This window comes from Coloeus monedula, assembly GCF_965178545.1.
Source record: "Coloeus monedula genome assembly, chromosome: 15".
Taxonomy (NCBI): Eukaryota; Metazoa; Chordata; class Aves; order Passeriformes; family Corvidae; genus Coloeus; species Coloeus monedula.
In genome coordinates this window covers 16935239-16954987 of record NC_138795.1, presented here as the reverse complement: position 1 = coordinate 16954987, position 19749 = coordinate 16935239, and the positions used below count along the sequence as shown (strand labels likewise).

The window sequence follows — 19749 nt, the reverse complement described above, 5'->3', positions numbered from 1 at the left end:
TTTTCTGATTTCAACCTGTACATTACCGTTAGTCTTACCCTGTTTGTTCAAAAGCATCTTCAACAACAGGGTCTGAGATTGAAAACATTAGATATACATATACAAACACACACGGCTAACCTGATGTATCAGGCTCATCAGCATAAGCGGGACGAGACCAATTGCATGCTTCTTGAATTCAGGGAGCTAATTGTTACCTGATTATTATAGGTAGAAATAAAGATGCAGCTAATACTCTCAAAGGAAAACTGGAAGGAATTCGAATGTCTGAATCTCACTCTCCTCAGTTAAATTTAGTGTTCCTTACTTTTCACACAGGAAGCCAGCCTACTGCTGCATTGCCCCCCAGAACAGGTGGCACTCTTTTCTTTCACTCGGGATGGAGAACGTAACTATCCACACATGTTACCTTTGTGGTTCAAATAGGGAAAAAATAAAAACTAACGTACGGGTCTGTGTACAACTATAAACCAGTTTCAATTACACCCTTTCTGGACAAAGCAACCAGGAAGGAAAAAGCTGCAACATCACTTGTCAGTGGTTTTTTTTTTTCTCCTACTCTGTCACGCAGAACGAGCAGTTCTCCTACAGAGTAAGCATCCAAGTTCAATGCTGCAAACACATTTTAATAATTTATAGAGAACAAGTGTTGAGGACAAAAAGTCTCCACTGAACTTGACTCTGTTATCAAACTTGACTTCGTTATCAAGGAAGAAACAAGTGCCACCGCTGGCTTCCTGCTCTCCATGGAAGGGGGATAGACCTTTCCTTAAATCAATCATTCATGGAGACAGGAATGTGAACCCCCACAACAATACAACCCCGGGAAACACAGGGAAACACTGCTGCAAGTTCAAAAGAGAGTCGTAGTCAAAGCATTTCAGCTGAAACTGAAGTTGTTATCAAGGAAAAATCAAAAAAATTCCGTGACTACAGGGAGACACAGATGAGGAATTCGCACTGACAACACGCCGAGAAAATGAGGGCGGAAAGGACGAGGTTAGGAAAGCCTCAATAACAGAAGGAGCGCGCGGCTTTACACACCTGTGGTGCGTCGGGGTCGGCGAGCACCTCTCCCACGACGGCGCCGCTGCTGCCCGGGCTCGGCTTCTCGCAGGAATCCCCGCCCAGAAGCTCCTCCGCAGACAGGATGGGCACCGGCGGCGGCGGCCAAGCGGCCTCGGGCACGGCGCGCGCCGGCGCCGCCACGCACAGGTTGTAGGAGTAGGGCAAGGTGCCCTCGCAGAAGTCGGCCGGGAAGGCGGCGCCGGCCACCGAGAAGCGCTGCGCGCCCAGGCAGCGCAGCACGGCGGGCGGCCCGGCCCGCCGCAGCCGCGCCAGCACGGCCAGCGCCACGCTCAGCACCAAAAGCGCCGACAGCAGCGCCAGCGCCAGCACCAGGTAGAACTGCAGCTCGCCCGCCGCCGCCTCGGCGCCCGCCGCCCGCTCGCTCAGCTCCGGCAGCGCCTCCTGCAAGCTCTCGGCCAGCACCACGTGCAGCGTGGCCGTGGCCGACAGCGCCGGCTGCCCGTGGTCCTTCACCACGGCCACCACACGCTGCTTGGCCGCGTCCCTCTCGGACACGGCCCGCGCCGTGCGCACCTCGCCGCTGTGCAGCCCCACGCGGAACAGCGCCGGCTCCGACGCCTGCACCAGCTCGTACGACAGCCACGCGTTGCGCCCCGCGTCCGCGTCCACCGCCACCACCTTGGCCACCAGGTAGCCGGCCTCGGCCGAGCGCGGCACCACCTCGAACGGCGCCGCCGCCGCCGGGGCCACGCCTCCCGCCGCCGCGCCACCCGCCCCCGCCGCCGGCCACAGCACCCGCGGCGCGTTGTCGTTGCGGTCCAGCACGAACACGCGCACCGTGGCCGTGGAGCTGCGCGCCGGCGAGCCGCCGTCCTGCGCCCGCACCGCCACCGCCAACTCGCGGCACTGCTCGTAGTCCAAGGAGCGCTGCGCGTACAGCGCGCCGCTCCGCGCCTCCACCGACACCAGCGCCGCCGCGCCCGCGCTGCCGCCCGCCAGCCAGTAGCTCACGCGCCCGTTGGCGCCCGCGTCCGCGTCCCGCGCCTGCACGCGCACCACCAGCGCGCCCGCCGCGTTGTTCTCCGCCACGTACGCGCTGTACGCCGCCTCCTCGAACACCGGCGCGTTGTCGTTCACGTCCGACACCTCCAGCACCAGCTCCCTGCTGCTCCACAGCGCCGGCCTGCCCCGGTCCCGGGCCACCACCGTCACGCGGTGCTCGGACGTCTGCTCGCGGTCCAGCGCGCTCGCCGTCACCACCTTGTACGAGCCGCCCGAAGATGCCACGATGGACAGCGGCGCCTCGCCCGACAGCTCGCAGGACACCTGACCGTTCTCGCCGGAATCTCTGTCCCGCACTTTCAGCACGGCCACCACGGTGCCGGTCGGTGCGTCCTCGGGCACGGGGCTCGAGAGGGACAGAATGGTGATCTCGGGCGCGTTATCATTTACATCCGTGATGTCTATCTGCACCTTGCAATGAGCGTTCAACCCACCGCCGTCCCTCGCCTCCAGGCCGAAGATGTATTTACTCTTCTCCTCGAAATCGAGGGGACCCGCCGTCCTGATCTCCCCGCTCTCGCTGTCAACAGCGAACAGCGCGAGAACTCCGTCCGGGGCGTTGCCGAAGGAGTAGGAGACCCGCGCATTGGTGCCCGAGTCCGCATCCGTCGCCCGTACCCTCAGCACCAACGACCCCGCCGGCAGATTCTCTGCAATCCGCGCCTCGTAGACGCTTTTGCTGAACACGGGCGGGTTGTCGTTGGCGTCCGTCACATTGACCCGAACCTGGACAGTCCCGGACTTCACGGGATCCCCACCATCCACGGCCGTAAGCACCAGCTCAAAAGAGCTCTGCTTCTCCCGGTCCAACGCTTTCTCTAGCACTAATTCCGGCTGCTTGCTTCCGTCCGTGCTCTCCTTTAAAGCCAGAGAGAAGGACGGGTTGCTGGTGAGCTGGTAAGTCAGCAGCGAGTTGCTGCCCACGTCTGCGTCTTGAGCAGTCTCCAGGGGAAAACGAGCACCAGGAGGGATTAATTCGCTGATCTCGAGGTCCAGAGAAGTCTTGCTGAAAGCCGGGGAGTTGTCATTCACGTCCTGGATGGCCACCTCGATGTGGAAAACGTTCAGAGGGTTGTGCACCAGCGCCTCGAAGCTGACAGAGCAGGACGCCGACTCGCCGCACATCTCCTCCCGATCCAGCCTCTCATTCACGTACAGGTTCCCGTTTTCCTCGCTCACCGTGAAGTATTGCTTCTCCTCGCTCAGCCGCAGCTTGCGCGCCGGCAGCTCGTCCGCGCTGAGCCCCAGGTCCCGCGCCAGCGGCCCCACGAGCGAGCCTCTGCCCAGCTCCTCGGCCATGGAGTAGCGGACCCGCTCCGCCGCCGCCCGGCACCACAGGCACAGCAGCACCGCGGCCACCAGCGCTCGCCCACAGCCCGCAGCGCGCCTCTGCCGCCGCCTCACCGCCATTCTCTCTCGCCAGCGCTCGCCGCGCTCCTGCCTCCTGCCGCCGCCCTGCCTCCCTTCCAGCCGCTCTCGCCACACAGCGCAGGGGCCGCCGCAGCGCAGCGAGCCCGCTCTGCCCGCCTCGGACGCCGCTGCTCCCCGCCCAGCGCCGTCTCTCGCCGCCGCCGCCGCCGCTGCTGCCCGTGCCGCTGCCGCTCTGGCCGGCGCCGGGCGAGCGAGCAGCCTGCGGGGGCAGGACGCGGCGGCGGCGGCGGCTCCAGCACCGCTCGTTGGCGGCCAACAGCGGCACCCGGAGGCGCCGCGACGCCACTGCAGCCGCCTTGTGAAAGTTCATTTCCAAAGTGTGTAAGGCTACTCACTATGGGTACGGCCCCGTGTCTAGTTGCAACAACAAGAGATATGCAAACTGTAAACCTACACAACCCAGTTGCAACTCTTTTCTAAACTCTATCACTTCATGCTAAACTTGCAAATCTTTTCAACCTTTCCTGATATTTCACCTTGCTGCCCACAGTTGTCACTGAGGCCCATACAAGAGTTCACATTACTCTGAAACGCTCCGGTCTGGGTCTGATTTTGAACAATAATGGACACTGAGGAAGAGATGTGAAGTTCAAAGGCAGTGGACCTGCACTCAGACCCGTGTCACTGTACACACCTGCCAAAGGAAAATAAAGCACAAGGCTCTGAACTGTGCACATCCTGGTACTCGTTACTCTTTAATGTGGAGAAACCCTCAGTGCTCTTGGTGGACACTTGAAACTTCAGGGCCTGTCACAATAATTGTCATGATATTTCCCCTGCTTTTATTTGGGGAGCTTCTAGGAATAAGTCCTATCATCAGGTAAGGCCATCTAACAACAGCATGATCAACTGAAAATTTTACGGTGATTTCTGATGATGCATACACAAATCCAAAACTCCATATGACCTTATTGAGGAAGGTGCCTTGGGTCTATGATTTTCAGTTGCTTTTCCAGAACTCTCCCTTAAAAACTTGTGCCCAGAGCACCTAGAAATTCACTGAAGCCTAGAGGCATAAGGTAAGAAAACTGCACTGATTTCGAAGGGTCACTACGTCTCTTTTAATTGTACTGGGTGACTTTCCTAAGCTTCAGATATTGCTTTTTTCATAACAACAATGCTTCCTGGCACTTAATAACCCAAAGAAGCCAAACCAAAAACTTCCCACTGCCCCACATGGGGCTCATTATTCCTTACTGTAAGAAATCCAGGCCTGCACAGTGTAGGAAATCACAAAGAGGGGAATGTAGTCCTGTAGTCCCCAAAAGATAAGAACAATCTCCAGGTTGGTGGAACTGGCCATCTGTTCTCTACAATCTGTACTGTGCTCTGCATCTTGGCAGAAGGGGTCCAGAGGTGACTGCTCCTATGCAATAGTGCTCCTTGAGCTTGTCTATGTTTGTTACCCACCTGGAGTCAGCAACGGGTGGGGCTGTGCTCCAGTGTTCTTCACGAGGTCTTTTTCGCAACACAGAAGCTCAAATCCCTCACTCATTTCTGACTGTCAAGAAACAAACCCAAAATCTGTGACAGGCCTCCCTGAGGGAAATACTGGATTCCTGGAATATACAGGTGTGTTGTCATATATCTGCCTTAAAAGAAATGTTTCACAAGGCAGCTGGAAGTCACCAGTGTCTGAATGAGCAAGTGAGGTTGTTAACTCTTAGTTTGGACTATATAGTAGTCGGTTTTGGTTTTGGAAATGCATCAGTGCTTCCACAGGAAGTATAAACTATTTTACCCATTCATTAAATATTCTACCCATGTGTCATCATTCTCATCTGTCTAAAATCCTATTCAACTTTCAGGTTTGTTTATGTCTTCATCATTAACAAAATACCTCGTGAGAAGATAATGCATAATTATCCTGCACATAAAGGAGATACAGTTGTCTGATCACCCCCATTCCAAGAAGATCTGTAATTATTCAAAAGCACGGGAATGATAAATGGACAAACCAAAAGAGGAGTGGTCAACCAGCAGTGATGTGGTCATTGAACTATTCACTTAGGGGAATCTCTTCCCCTCTTTTATTGCACACACTGTTCCACAAAAGCATGACTTACTCTAAGGCCATGTTTGCATCTCTTCACTCAAAACTAGAACTCAAGGGTCTGCCACTCACATCTCCTGCCTTCCCCACCAGCTATAAGATGACTAAACAAGATACTAAAGGACAAGGCCTTGTTAGATGAAGTTTTGCCACTACTTATAATTAAACCTACATATGGAGAGGAGAAAGAATAAACAATTATATGAGCTATGCAAGGATGCATTAAGAATGTTTTCAGAGAAACTGATCAGGAGCATAGCTCAGTTTTCACTTCAACCACAGAAATTCATTTCTGAGAGCACCTGGAAGGCATCAAAGTCTCCAGCTGCAAGTCCCTGAGGTCTTACTCTGGACCGCACAGTAAGAAACCCTGACTTTAAAGGCTTTATCATGGGCCTCATTCTCAAGCTAAGTCTTGTGAGAAAGTTGAACAGGCTTTCTTTTGCACTCTGTTTCTTCATTCTTACACATAGAATTTTGTCTTACGTAACTGAAGTAAGTATTTCCTGAAAAAACTCCACTCACAGCTTCTAGTGCAAAAGCACTGTCCAAAAACAGGGAGACAGAAGCACAACCTTCCAGGAAAAAAATGCCTGAAAGAAAGTTATTACAACTTCAAACAAACTCTCCATTGCCACATTCCAGGGAGATATAGTTTAGATAAAGAGGTTTCACACAGGAATTAGAAACTTGCCAAAGCTGGGCCAAGAACTCTTCTAGAAAAACCTCCAAGGAGCAGAGTGATGTGCAAGTGTCTTTTCCCAGACTCCTTTATCGAACAAAGAAAGTTGTGCGCACAAGGAGTCTCATGCAGACCTTTCCTGGTTTTTGCAGTTGACTCTGAGCCAAACAATTTCTCACATAAAGTCAATGTGAGCTGTCATATTTATTTTCTGAAATCTCCCTGCTAAGCAGCATGGCTGCATGGCGATGACCTCACATTTTATGGGACATCTCTCAAGCTTGGTCCTCGAGGCAGGGAGATCTTTTACCATGAAGAGATGGGTCCAATTTGAGGCTTCCCTGCAGTGCAGCTGGACTGCACACCAGGTGACTTTCCCCTAGAACAGTAACACCCCTCAAGACTTGACATTCCTTACCTAAGACGAAGAGATCTTTCATTACCCAAGGCGGCCAGACCCCTCAGCCACAGCAGAACCTCAGTAAGTGACTGATAAATTAATACTAATGAAATCCATATAGCTAATTCCATTAGAGATAAGCCACAGGCGATATCTGAGGCTATGCTTGGACCTGGTTGCATGTAAGTTCCATCAGGAGTTTAGAAAGCCAGGAGTTTAATTTGATAAGAGTCCTTTAAATGTTTCATCCATGTAGTAATAGAGTGAACCTTGACATCAAACTTTGTTAAAGACACACTTCCACAATATCATATTAAGCCACTTTTGATAATACCTCTGACAGAGATTCTTTAGACAATCGAAATAATTAATTAATGACATCAAACCAGGTGTTATCCTTCTAAATGCGGAGCTATTGGACAAATGCCCTCTTATCAGAGGCCTACCACTGCCTTTCAAAACAGGGAAACCAGGATCACAGACAAAAATGGCACACCATGAAATCAAACAAGTCCTCAGTCAAAACCGCAATAATCCACCTAATTTCCTAATATGAGTTCAAACTCTTGTTCTGCATTCACAGTATTCAGTTGCACGATGGATAAATCCAACTACTGGTCCTATGTCAACTGCAAGTGAAAAAGAAATGGACACTGAAGTTCAGCAGTATTTTACAGAACCCGAAGTATATCAAAGTCTTTGTCTTGGCAGCTAAACACCTTCAGGGTGTGAGTAGAAACTGCTCCCCCAGTCTGTTAATTTCAACAGATCCCTTCTTCAAGGTCTATCAGCCAAACTCAGACTCAGTTTTAGAACATGAGAAGCAACAAGGAAGGAATGACAAGCCGACAGAAGTGAAGAAATCATACCTTAACATTTCAGGCTGTGTCAAATGTAGCAGGTACACAGGAGGAAGTATCTAGTATCATGAGGCACAGATCTCCAAGTAATTTATTTCAAGAAGATGACACAGAAAATGCACAGGATCGCAACAATGGGATTCGTATAACAAAAAGTGGAAACTGAATGTTTCCACCACCCTTTTAGGCATTTCGAACCACAGCCAAGCAAACCTGTCTTGTCTCTGTGCAGACAGAATGCTTCCGTGTGCTCAAGTATCATGCAAGAGAGGAGCTACCTTTGAAGACAGACATCATTGAAAGCCATATTTCCCACAGAACTTCTGCTTATGGAGAAGAGGGATCATAATACAAACACATGCATCAGAATATAAAATGTTCTAGAGGGCATAAGCTACACGTGGTTCCGTTAAAGTCTCAGTCTTCAGAATCAACTCAAAGACAACATCGTTCTTCTTCAGCACATGGGCATTTCAGAAGACATGTGACTCTGCAAAAATTAATGCAAACTTTATGTCTACATCCAAGAACCAGCATTCTCAGGAAGAGTTCTATTCAGATATAAGAGAGGATTAAATGAGTAAGTTTCTTTCAAATCCTTCAAATGTCAAGTAAACTTCTAGCAGAAGTACCCTCTCATCTTTTACATTCCCTGTGTTCTAAAAAATCATATTAAAACCACGTTTGAGATCTCTGATGGCGATTCTCTAGGCAATGTAAACCACTCATTCACAGCATCTACCCACACATCATCTCTCTAAATGCAGAGTTATTGGACAAATGCTCTATTATCAGAGAACTACCACTGTCTTTAAAAACAGAGAAAGCAGGATCACAGAAAAGATGGCACAAGCCTTGGTACTGGGCACAGTATCAAATAATTGTTCAGCTAAAACTGCATTGATTCACCTTTTCCCTGGTATGATGCCATCCCCTGTCCTCCTTGTTCTGCATTCACAGCCTTTACTCACACATTACATGACATAACACCAACAGTTACTTCATAAAAACAAGAGCCGCTAATGGCATCTGAAGGTTGGTCAAGGCTGAGAAGAGCATAATTCAACCATGATTAAATTCTACATCCAGACACAGAAGGACATATAGCAAGAAAAATGATGCTTCATGTGGCAGTTCTTACACACAGAATCTCTGAAGCAACTTTGCACTTCCCTGGGTATTGCTTGCAGGCAAATTCATCAGGGGATTGGCCTCCCCTTTATGGATGCAGGAAAAGGGCACCTGCTGTAAGTGTCACAGGCCTTGGCAACTGCCACAACATGAAGAGACACCCAGCCAGGTGACCGTACAATCCTCTCTTTTCCTGCTTTAGGCCACTCTCTGGCTGACTTTGCACTGACTGCTCACCATGAGTATGTGACAAGCAAGAGCACTGATGTTCTAAGATGTTCAGACACATTATCAGATACACACAGGCCCACCTTTACCTCATTGTAACAAGCAAGGCAGAATTCAATTGCCAGTCACTGGAAACAGCATGCAGTAGGAAAGCAAACTGATGAACTCAATACTTGTCCATTTTTTGCCCTGCCCAAACACTGCAGAACATCAAAGCTGCCTCTGAAAAAAAGTTGTGTGTACATCTTCTCCTTATGTAAGAACAAAGGTCAAAACATTAACGCATGAAAGAATTTCTTCTGCTCTTCACATTACTCAGAGAAACTTAAAATATTCTCAAGTTCATAAGAGATATACAGATCTGATAAAAACCCAGTCACTAAAGTATCAGCTCAAAGACACCTTCAGCACAAGGGCAATTCAGCAACGAGGTCAACAGATCTGATCAGATACTATCAAATGTAAAGGTCCACAATAGGATCCTCCCAAGAAAGTTAACAGCTGCAGAAATCTAGTAATCACCACATACTCTTCAAGGTTATGGCACAGCATGAAACACAGCAATCACATAAAAAACACCATATAAACCTCCAGTCAGCAACACACCCATTGCTCCGGCCCCATGCCACCCGCCACACGTAAGCCTGGGCAGTGAAACAGTGTTCGCCTCCTCCCTATTTAGGACACAGACAACGGGGTGAAACAGCAAGGAAGTAGGAAAGGTAAGCGTCGCTGAAAGAGTATGGTTCAAAGGAACTCACCGGTGCAGCGGCGAATTCCGCGGGGCGAGTGCCGACAGGTTCTTCTTCCCCGAGCAGCGGCGCGGGCTCGTCGGGCGGCGGCCGGGCCGGCAGGGTGTCGCAGCAGCTGCCGCCCGAGAAGCGCAGCTGGCTCTTGCGCGAGTCGGCCGTGAGCGACACCTCGTGCGAGTAGGACTGCAGGAAGGCGCGCACGCCGTCGATGCCCACGAAGTGCGAGACCGGCACGCCGCGCAAGACGCCGCTGTCGGCCGCCAGCAGCTGCTCGCGGCGCCAGCGGCGCAGGCGCAGCGCCAGCAGCAGCAGCAGGAAGGCGACGAACAGGCAGGACACGGCGGCCACGGCCAGCACGAGCCAGCGCGTCAGGCTGCCGGCCGGCTCGCCCGGCGCCGCCGCCTCGGCCGCGCTGCCCAGCTCGGCCAGCAGCTCGGCCACGCTCTCGGCCAGCACCACGCTCAGCGTGGCCGTGGCCGACAGCGCCGGCCGCCCGTGGTCCTTCACCACCACCACCAGGCTCTGGCGCGCCGCGTCGCGGGCCAGCGGCAAGCGCGCCGTGCGCACCTCGCCGCTGTGCAGCCCCACGCGGAACAGCCCCGGCTCCGTCGCCTTGGCCAGCTCGTACGACAGCCACGCGTTCTGACCCGCGTCCGCGTCCACCGCCACCACCTTGGCCACCAGCGCGCCGGGCTCCGACGAGCGCGGCGCCAGCTCCACGCCCGACCAGCCCCCCTTGCCCGATGCCCCAGGCGGAGCCGCGGGCGGGTAGAGCACCTGCGGCGCGTTGTCGTTCTCGTCCACGATCAGCAGCCGCACCGACACGTTGCTGCTCAGCGCCGGCGCGCCGCCGTCCTCCGCACGCACCCACAGCTCCAGCTCGCGCACCTCCTCGTAGTCGAAGGAGCGCAGCGCGTACAGCGCGCCCGTCTCCGCCTGCACCGACACGTACGACGACAGCGGCGCGCCCCGCACCCGCCCCTCCCACAGCCGGTACCGCACGCGCGCGTTCTGCCCCCAGTCCGCGTCCGTCGCGCGCACCGTCAGCACCAGCGCGCCCGCCGCGTTGTTCTCCGCCAGCCGCGCGCTGTAGCGCTCCTGCGCGAACACCGGCGCGTTGTCGTTCACGTCCAGCACCCGCAGCGCCAGCACCGCGCTGCTCTGCAGCGCCGGCGACCCGCCGTCGGCCGCCCGCACCGTCACGTTGTACTCCGACACCTGCTCCCGGTCCAGCTCCTTCGCTGTTACCACACGGTGATAGTCGTCAAAAGATTTCTCCAGCCGGAACGGGACGTCCCCGTCTAGTGAGCAGCGCACCTCGCCATTCACCCCCGAGTCATGGTCCTGCACATGCAACAGGGCCACAACAGTTCCCGGCGGGGCATCCTCCGAGATCTCGTTCAACTTTGACGATACTGTCAGTTCAGGAGCATTGTCGTTGACATCTGTCACAGTGATCACGACTTTTGTCGTGTCGAAAAGAGCTCCACTATCATGTGCCTGCACCTCCAATTCGTACGAATCGCCTTCCTCGAAATCCAGGATCCTCAACAGCTTGATCGCTCCAGTCTCAGAATCCAGATGGAAAATATCCGATGCTGTGTCCGTCTCTTTCTTCATGGAGTATTTCACCTGCCCGTACAGCCCCTCGTCGGCGTCTGTGGCCGTCACGGTGACGAGGACAGAGCCCACGGGCACGTCCTCGGGCACACGCACCGTGTACTCCGCCTGGCTGAACACGGGCGCGTTGTCGTTTGCGTCCACCACCGTCACTCTGATCCGAGCCGTGCCCGTCCGTGCCGGATCGCCGCCGTCAATCGCCCTCAGCACCAGCTCGTGAAACGCCGCCTCCTCCCGGTCCAGCGCCTTCGCCAGCACCAGCTCGGGACGCTGATCGCCGCCGGGGCCCGCCTGCACGGCCAGCGAGAAGTGCTCGTCGCCGCTCAGCTCGTAGCTCTGCAGGGAATTCCTTCCTGTATCGGGGTCATGAGCCCTGGGAAGTGAAAACCGCGACCCCGGGGCTGTTGTCTCACTCATTCTCAGCTCAATTTCTGCCTCTCGAAATGTCGGCACGTTGTCGTTAATGTCTGTGATTTCCACTTCTATTCCGTAAACCTGCATCTGTCCCTCCACTATCAGCTCACAGCGCAGCACGCATTTCTCCACCTGCCGGCACAGCTGCTCTCTGTCGATTCTTTCCGCTGTCACTAAATGTCCCGTCTTCCCGTGCAGAGTGAAATATTGAATCCCACCTCTTTCTATGATGCGGACGCCGCGGTCTCGGAGCTCCGGCAGCTGCAGCCCCAGGTCCTTGGCCACGTCGCCCACGAACGAGCCCTTGGGCATCTCCTCGGGCACCGAGTAGCGCAGCTGCCCCCACGCCGCCTCCCACGCTGCCAGCAAGACGGCCCAGAGCAGAGCTCGCTGCCGCCGGCCCCAGCGCCTCCCCGCCGCGCACATCTCCGCCGCGGCACCGCCGGCACCGAAACACCGCTCCCCGCCGGTCACTCCGCTGATCCCGCTCCCGTTACTTCTCCGCTCACCTCTTCCGGCACCGCCGCCTCTCCGCAGCCCGGTTCCGCACCGCGAGGACGATCGCAGACCGTACACCCGCCGAACCAGGAATCCAGCGATCCCGCGACAGAGCCGGTCCGCAGCGGGCGGGGCTGCAGCGCTCCGAGCTTCCTCTCGCTTCTCTCGGTCAACAGCGGCACCCGCAGCCTCCTGCCGGCACTGCAGGCACCGAGCGCTGCCGAGCGCTGCTTTGTGCACGAGCAGCTGAGCGGGAAGGAGACATTTGCCGCAGACACCTCCTCCTTTTCTCCAGCCGATCTCTTCTTTTGTGCTCGAACACATCACGACCGGGAGGAAAGCAGAGGTGTCTCGTCAGCGGGGTGTTTCTAACTCACAGAAAAATACAATTTGCTACCGGCGATACAGGTAAAGTAAAATATCTTGTCTGATTTTATTGTGTAGAACTCCTATCCTATTAGTCTAAAAACACGAGGTGAAGCCGTGCTGCTTGAATGACTGGACGACGATAGCAAAACAAAAAGAGTCTCACAGATACACAACGCCATAATCAAACACACAATTCTGTCCACAGGAGTAGTGGATATATCTGGCTCATTAACCCAAGCAGCAGGAACTTCGTTTGAAATTCCTCAGTTCATACAGAAGACGGTATAATTTAACTACTGCACTATAACTAAGAAGAGCCATTTAAAGGCAGAAGAAGTTGGGGTCTAACACAGCCCCTTACAACTGACAGGAAGTTTGATTGCTCAGGCACCTGCCAGGTGCTCTGGGACGTCTCCCTATAAGATATTCATGGGAACAGAGGACAGGAGGGGAACCCCCGGCAATTCAAAGATCATTATCGCCCACCCCCCGATTTCAGACAGTAGCTCACTGGAGCACTTTTCACTGACTGTACTAAAACTAACCCGGAATCATGAAGTATCTGCTGTGAACCTGGCCAGAATAAACTAAGTTTATACACATTTACACTTAATCGTTCTGTAGCCACAGGAAAGAGCTTTCACGTTCTCAAAACCCAAGGTGCAAGGAATTGCAGTTTGTTAGTAGAGTATTATGCTAGTTTTTCTTATTCACGTTGGCACGACATATTTTCAACAAAATCCTGTAGAACAGTAGGAGAAGAGCTGTACACCCTAAACGGTGGGGACCATGGATAAATGTGTAATTGGACTTCATTCAAGTACTTGTCATTTGGTGGATCTCCTCGATATTTGATAAAAGTTTTCCGGGTCTTAGTGGTCTATCCTTGTAGAAACCGATGTAATAACTAGTGAAAAAAAAATTGAGGACGATTAAAATAAGGTACAAATTCTCCTCACTTTCTGCAAAAAGCACAGAAAAAGAAAACTAGCTCTATTTGTTTTCTATTTTGAGCCCATTCTACACCTTTACTTGCGAATGAAAAGACCATCAGGAATTTCAAAAAATATTAAAATATTAAAAGAATAAAAATATTCTACACCTTCACTTGTGAAGGCAAGGGCGATCAGGAATTTCACAAAAAGATTAAAATACCACGCAGGATGGAAAAACACTGCTAACAACAGCTAACAGCTCCCAATACTGTTACCATTCCTGCCATTTCTGTAGCAGCATTTCCCACAGAATTGGCGACATTCTCGTCTTCCACAACTGGTGGATTGCCTGTCACTCTCCATTCATGTAATCCCACTCTCAAATTGCCTTTAAGAATATAATAGTGAAAAGGAAGAATTAACACAAGGGTTTTTATTCTGCCATTCATCAGCATCCAGGAACATTATATTGATTAAGACAAATCGATTAGGAAGGAAAAATCCCCAACACCAAGTGTCAAGTTTGTTTTTCCCAGACCCGTTAAACAGATTCAGCGCATCTCCCTATATAGACTCGCCTTCACTGTTACCACGAATACAATTTAACACAATGTAACAGTTCTAGAGAAAAACTTGCATTTGTATCTGAAACTGCTACTACCGAAAAAACAAGAACTGCGGCTTCTGAACGCGTACTCTTAGAAAAAGGAGTGACCCCAATTTCTCATCTCGTCACGGAAAAACATAGCAACACACCCCATTCACATCATGAGGAAAAACCCAAGGGAAAAGAAGAAAACAGTCCGGAATGGCTCAAGAACAAGAACAGGAATAATCAGACTTACACACCTGAGCTGCGTCGAGGCCGGCAGGCGCCTGTTCCGCGACGGCGGCGCTGCTGCTCGGGCTCGGCTTCTCGCAGGAATCCCCGCCCAGAAGCTCCTCCGCAGACAGGATGGGCACCGGCGGCGGCGGCCAAGCGGCCTCGGGCACGGCGCGCGCCGGCGCCGCCACGCACAGGTTGTAGGAGTAGGGCAAGGTGCCCTCGCAGAAGTCGGCCGGGAAGGCGGCGCCGGCCACCGAGAAGCGCTGCGCGCCCAGGCAGCGCAGCACGGCGGGCGGCCCGGCCCGCCGCAGCCGCGCCAGCACGGCCAGCGCCACGCTCAGCACCAAAAGCGCCGACAGCAGCGCCAGCGCCAGCACCAGGTAGAACTGCAGCTCGCCCGCCGCCGCCTCGGCGCCCGCCGCCCGCTCGCTCAGCTCCGGCAGCGCCTCCTGCAAGCTCTCGGCCAGCACCACGTGCAGCGTGGCCGTGGCCGACAGCGCCGGCTGCCCGTGGTCCTTCACCACGGCCACCACACGCTGCTTGGCCGCGTCCCTCTCGGACACGGCCCGCGCCGTGCGCACCTCGCCGCTGTGCAGCCCCACGCGGAACAGCGCCGGCTCCGACGCCTGCACCAGCTCGTACGACAGCCACGCGTTGCGCCCCGCGTCCGCGTCCACCGCCACCACCTTGGCCACCAGGTAGCCGGCCTCGGCCGAGCGCGGCACCACCTCGAACGGCGCCGCCGCCGCCGGGGCCACGCCTCCCGCCGCCGCGCCACCCGCCCCCGCCGCCGGCCACAGCACCCGCGGCGCGTTGTCGTTGCGGTCCAGCACGAACACGCGCACCGTGGCCGTGGAGCTGCGCGCCGGCGAGCCGCCGTCCTGCGCCCGCACCGCCACCGCCAACTCGCGGCACTGCTCGTAGTCCAAGGAGCGCTGCGCGTACAGCGCGCCGCTCCGCGCCTCCACCGACACCAGCGCCGCCGCGCCCGCGCTGCCGCCCGCCAGCCAGTAGCTCACGCGCCCGTTGGCGCCCGCGTCCGCGTCCCGCGCCTGCACGCGCACCACCAGCGCGCCCGCCGCGTTGTTCTCCGCCACGTACGCGCTGTACGCCGCCTCCTCGAACACCGGCGCGTTGTCGTTCACGTCCGACACCTCCAGCACCAGCTCCCTGCTGCTCCACAGCGCCGGCCTGCCCCGGTCCCGGGCCACCACCGTCACGCGGTGCTCGGACGCCTCCTCGCGGTCCAGCGCGCTCGCCGTCACCACCTTGTACGAGCCACCCGACGACGACACAATCGACAGCGGCGCCTCCCCCGACAGCTCACACGACACCTGACCGTTCTCACCGGAGTCCGGGTCGTTCACGTTCAGGAGAGCCACTACAGTGCCGACCGGCGCGTCCTCGGGCACAGGACTCGACAGTGACAGAATGGTGATCTCAGGTGGGTTGTCGTTCACGTCCAGCACCTCCACCTCCACCTTGCAGTGTGCCACCAGACCACCACCGTCCGTCGCCTCCACAGCCAGGCTGAACGCGCGCGTGTCCTCGAAGTCCAGCGCCTCCTTCAGCGTTATCATTCCGATCTCTGCATCCACCTTGAACTTCTGAAGCGCCTTGGACGGCATTTTCCCGAAGCTATAGGTGATGTGGGCATTGGTGCCGGCATCTGCATCGGAGGCGGAGACGTTCAGTACCGTCGATCCCGGAGGCGCGTCCTCGCGCAGGCTGGCGCGGTACCGGTCCTGAGCAAACACGGGTGGGTTGTCATTGGCGTCGGTGACGTTAATCCAGAGCTGGGCGGTGCCAGTCCGGGGCGGGTCACCGCCATCCAGAGCTGTCAGCATCAGACGCAGGCTCTGCTCGTTTTCCCGGTCCAGTGCACGGCGCAGTACAAGCTCCGCGGATTTGCTGCCGTCTTGGCTCTCCTTCACCTCCACCGTGAAGTACTCGTTAGCCTCCAGCTCGTAGCCCTGCAGCGAGTTACTGCCCACGTCCGCATCCTCTGCCATGCCCAAGTAAAACCGGGCGCCGGGAGAAGTCAACTCGTTGATCTCAAGCTGGAAATTTTCTCGCAGGAAACGCGGTGCATTGTCATTCACGTCCTGGATGTCCACTTCAATGTGGAAAATGTTCAGAGGGTTGTGCACCAGCGCCTCGAAGCTGACAGAGCAGGACGCCGACTCGCCACACATCTCCTCCCGATCCAGCCTCTCGTTCACGTACAGGTTCCCGTTTTCCTCGCTCACCGTGAAGTATTTCAGCTGCTTTCTGCCGGCAGACGCCACCTGCAGCTTGCGCGTCGGCAGCTCGTCCGCGCTGAGCCCCAGGTCCCGCGCCAGCGGCCCCACGAGCGAGCCTCTGCCCAGCTCCTCGGCCATGGAGTAGCGGACCCGCTCCGCCGCCGCCCGGCACCACAGGCACAGCAGCACCGCGGCCACCAGCGCTCGCCCACAGCCCGCAGCGCGCCTCTGCCGCCGCCTCACCGCCATTCTCTCTCGCCAGCGCTCGCCGCGCTCCTGCCTCCTGCCGCCGCCCTGCCTCCCTTCCAGCCGCTCTCGCCACACAGCGCAGGGGCCGCCGCAGCGCAGCGAGCCCGCTCTGCCCGCCTCGGACGCCGCTGCTCCCCGCCCAGCGCCGTCTCTCGCCGCCGCCGCCGCCGCTGCTGCCCGTGCCGCTGCCGCTCTGGCCGGCGCCGGGCGAGCGAGCAGCCTGCGGGGGCAGGACGCGGCGGCGGCGGCGGCGGCTCCAGCACCGCTCGTTGGCGGCCAACAGCGGCACCCGGAGGCGCCGCGACGCCACTGCAGCCGCCGGATGGCCGCGCTCAAGGGGGCCCGGCTTTGCGCGGGGCTCGGCGGCTGCGCCAAGTCTGGGGTCTCTCCTCGATTGCAAACAGCAAGCGCAGAAGCACTTGCTTAACGACAAGCAGGAACTCTTATGATTACTGCAGAACATCAGGCTAATAACAATTTATTTGTAGCTGAGATAGACATGGAAACAAGTGTTTCACCTTATCAAATACTTTGGCATGCTCTGGTTTGAAATGGCATGAAAATCAGGAAGGAAATATGTGCCCCAATGAAATAAATTGGTTCCCTCATGCATAATCAGAGAATTTAAGCCAAAATCTGAAAAGAAGTTTGCTGAGATTATAAATTATCTGTTCCACTGGTACCTGAGGTACTGTTTGCCTAGGACCCGTGCAAAATGGGTGTAAATCAGAATGACATTTTTACAGTGATTAGCACTTGTAGGGAAATGCTAAGCCTGGAGGTGTGGATTTGCCCTCAGATACATGGCACTGTACATACATCCCTGGCAGAGAAAAAGAAAGTGCAAAGCAGTGCAGACTCTGCCCTGTGTTCATCCTTACACTGACACTTCTTCCACTCAGAAAACCTTCCCTGGTTTTGGTGGAAACTTAAAAATAAGGCCTGCTACAAGAATTGATTGCACATTTCCATTGTTCTAATTTTCATAATCTCTAGGCAAACATCCCATCATGTGACCAATCCATTTTAGGATTGCAAAATCAGCTGAATGATTTTCAATGAATTCTGAAGATTGTACACAAACCTCAAACATCCATCTGACCTCATTGGGGAGATACTTCAATGCTGTGATTTTCAGGTGCTTTACCACAATGCCGCCTTAAAACCTCTTCCCTAGGGCACTTGGAAACTCAGAGAGGCCTCAAGGTGCAAGCTAGGCAAGGTGCAGGAATGTTAAAGGGTTATGAGATCTCTGTGACTGGACTAAATGACTTTGCTAAGCAGCAGAACAACAGAAATCCTTGGCACTTACTAAACCAAAGAAGACAAACCAAATACCTCCCACTGCCGTCATGGGGCTGATCATTCCCTACTGTGACACATCAGGGCCTGTGCAGTGCAGGAAATCATACAGAGGAGCACATAGTTGTGTAGTGCTCAGAGACATAAGAAGAATCCCCAGGTAAGTGGAATTGGACAGCAGCATCTTACAGCTACCCACTTGCATTAAGCTTTTTTCATTTTCCTCACACACACGATGTTCTGTCTTCATTTGGTTCTCAACTGAATTTAGTATTCACTGCAAAACAGCAATCACAAGTGGGAAACACAAACCATGGCCTTCCAGGAAACAAAGCCTGAAGTAAGATCCAAGGTGCAACATGTAGTCACCACTTTTATGAACTCTGTCAAGCTATGCACTTCTCCTCTTTTATCACATGCACTGATCCACAAAGAACCCTGACTTCTACGGTCGTCTTTACATCTGTTAACACATGACAAAATTAGAACACACACGTACCTCCCTCACAAGTCCTCCTTCCACATCAGCTGTAATAAAATGTCAAGGCAAGAAAAACCACACAAGCAATGCAAGGATGCATTAGGAGTACTTTCAGAGAAACTCACCAGGAGGACATCTCAGTCTTCACAGTGGGCATGGAAATTCATCCCTGAGAGCACCTGGAACCCACTGAGGTGTCAAGCTGGAAGAATGACCCTGAAGTCTTGTTCTGGCCTACAAATGTGACTTGAATTTATTAAACACTTAAGTGCTCTCATCTGCATTTTTACTATGTGGCCTGCTCATAACCCACAAATTTGAAGGCCTAAGTTTAAAGGCCTAAGTTGTGTCAGCTGTAACAGGTATGCAAGAAACATGTCTAGTATCTAGAGGTAAGGCCCTCCAAGTAATTTCTTTGGAAAAAAAAAGCAAAGAAAAACACACAGAACTAAAGTGTGGGATCCATATAAAAACTAGGGGAAACTAAATATTTACATCAACCCTTTAGATATTTCGAAATACAACACAACCACTCTTCCACCTGTCCTCTCTCTGTGCAGACAAAATGCTTCAGCATGCTTGAACATCATGCAACAGATGTCTGTCTCCTTTGCCGACAGACACCACTGAAAGAAGTTTCCCACACAACTTCTCCTTATGGAGAACAAGGATCACAATACAGGTCCACACATATGAACTCTGCTCGTCACTGGTTTGAAGAAAGGCAAAATCTTCTAACAGGCATAAGCAATATGCAGTTCAGTTAAAGATTCAGATCAGAATCAACTGAAATATGTCATCATTCTTCCTCAGCATGTGGGCATTTTTTGAATATATGTCATTCTGCAACCATTAATGCAATGTATATGTCCACATCCAAGAGCCACCACTCTCAGGGAAGAGCTGTATCAGACATGATACAGGAGGACAAAATTAGTGACTTTCTGGCACATACTTCAGATAACAAGCCCCAAACCCAGACCTTCCTGGCAAATTAGACCCTCTCATCCTTACATTTCTACCAATTTCAATACCAACAAAACACCAGCAGTAACTTCATACAAACAAGAGCCATTAATAACATCAGAAGGTTTGGTCAAGGCTGGCAAAAGCTTAGTACAACCACAATGAAACTCTACATCACAACTGTAATAGGACATATAGCTGGGAAAATGACATTTCCC

General features: G+C 53.8%; 3 protein-coding genes across 5 annotated transcripts in view; all 3 read right to left on the bottom strand.

Moving 5' to 3' along the window:
• The window catches only part of LOC309578480 (protocadherin gamma-C5-like), a gene marked incomplete at its 5' end in the record, with an annotated part of 214695 nt that overhangs the window by 160600 nt on the left and 34346 nt on the right, over positions 1-19749 (bottom strand). The window lies entirely within an intron of this gene.
• LOC309578639 (protocadherin gamma-B5-like) lies at positions 1012-3622 on the bottom strand (the record flags this gene model as incomplete). Its single annotated transcript, XM_082291403.1, has 1 exon — positions 1012-3622. The coding sequence occupies exon 1, from the start codon at positions 3499-3501 to the stop codon at positions 1012-1014; it is 2490 nt and encodes an 829-aa protein (XP_082147529.1). The 5' UTR covers positions 3502-3622.
• LOC309578638 (uncharacterized protein) lies at positions 9551-18136 on the bottom strand (the record flags this gene model as incomplete). The annotated part of the gene is given in 5 exon segments (XM_082291402.1): positions 9551-12170; positions 12172-12325; positions 12328-12406; positions 14314-17204; positions 18121-18136. Coding segments are annotated over 5 exon segments (5760 nt in total).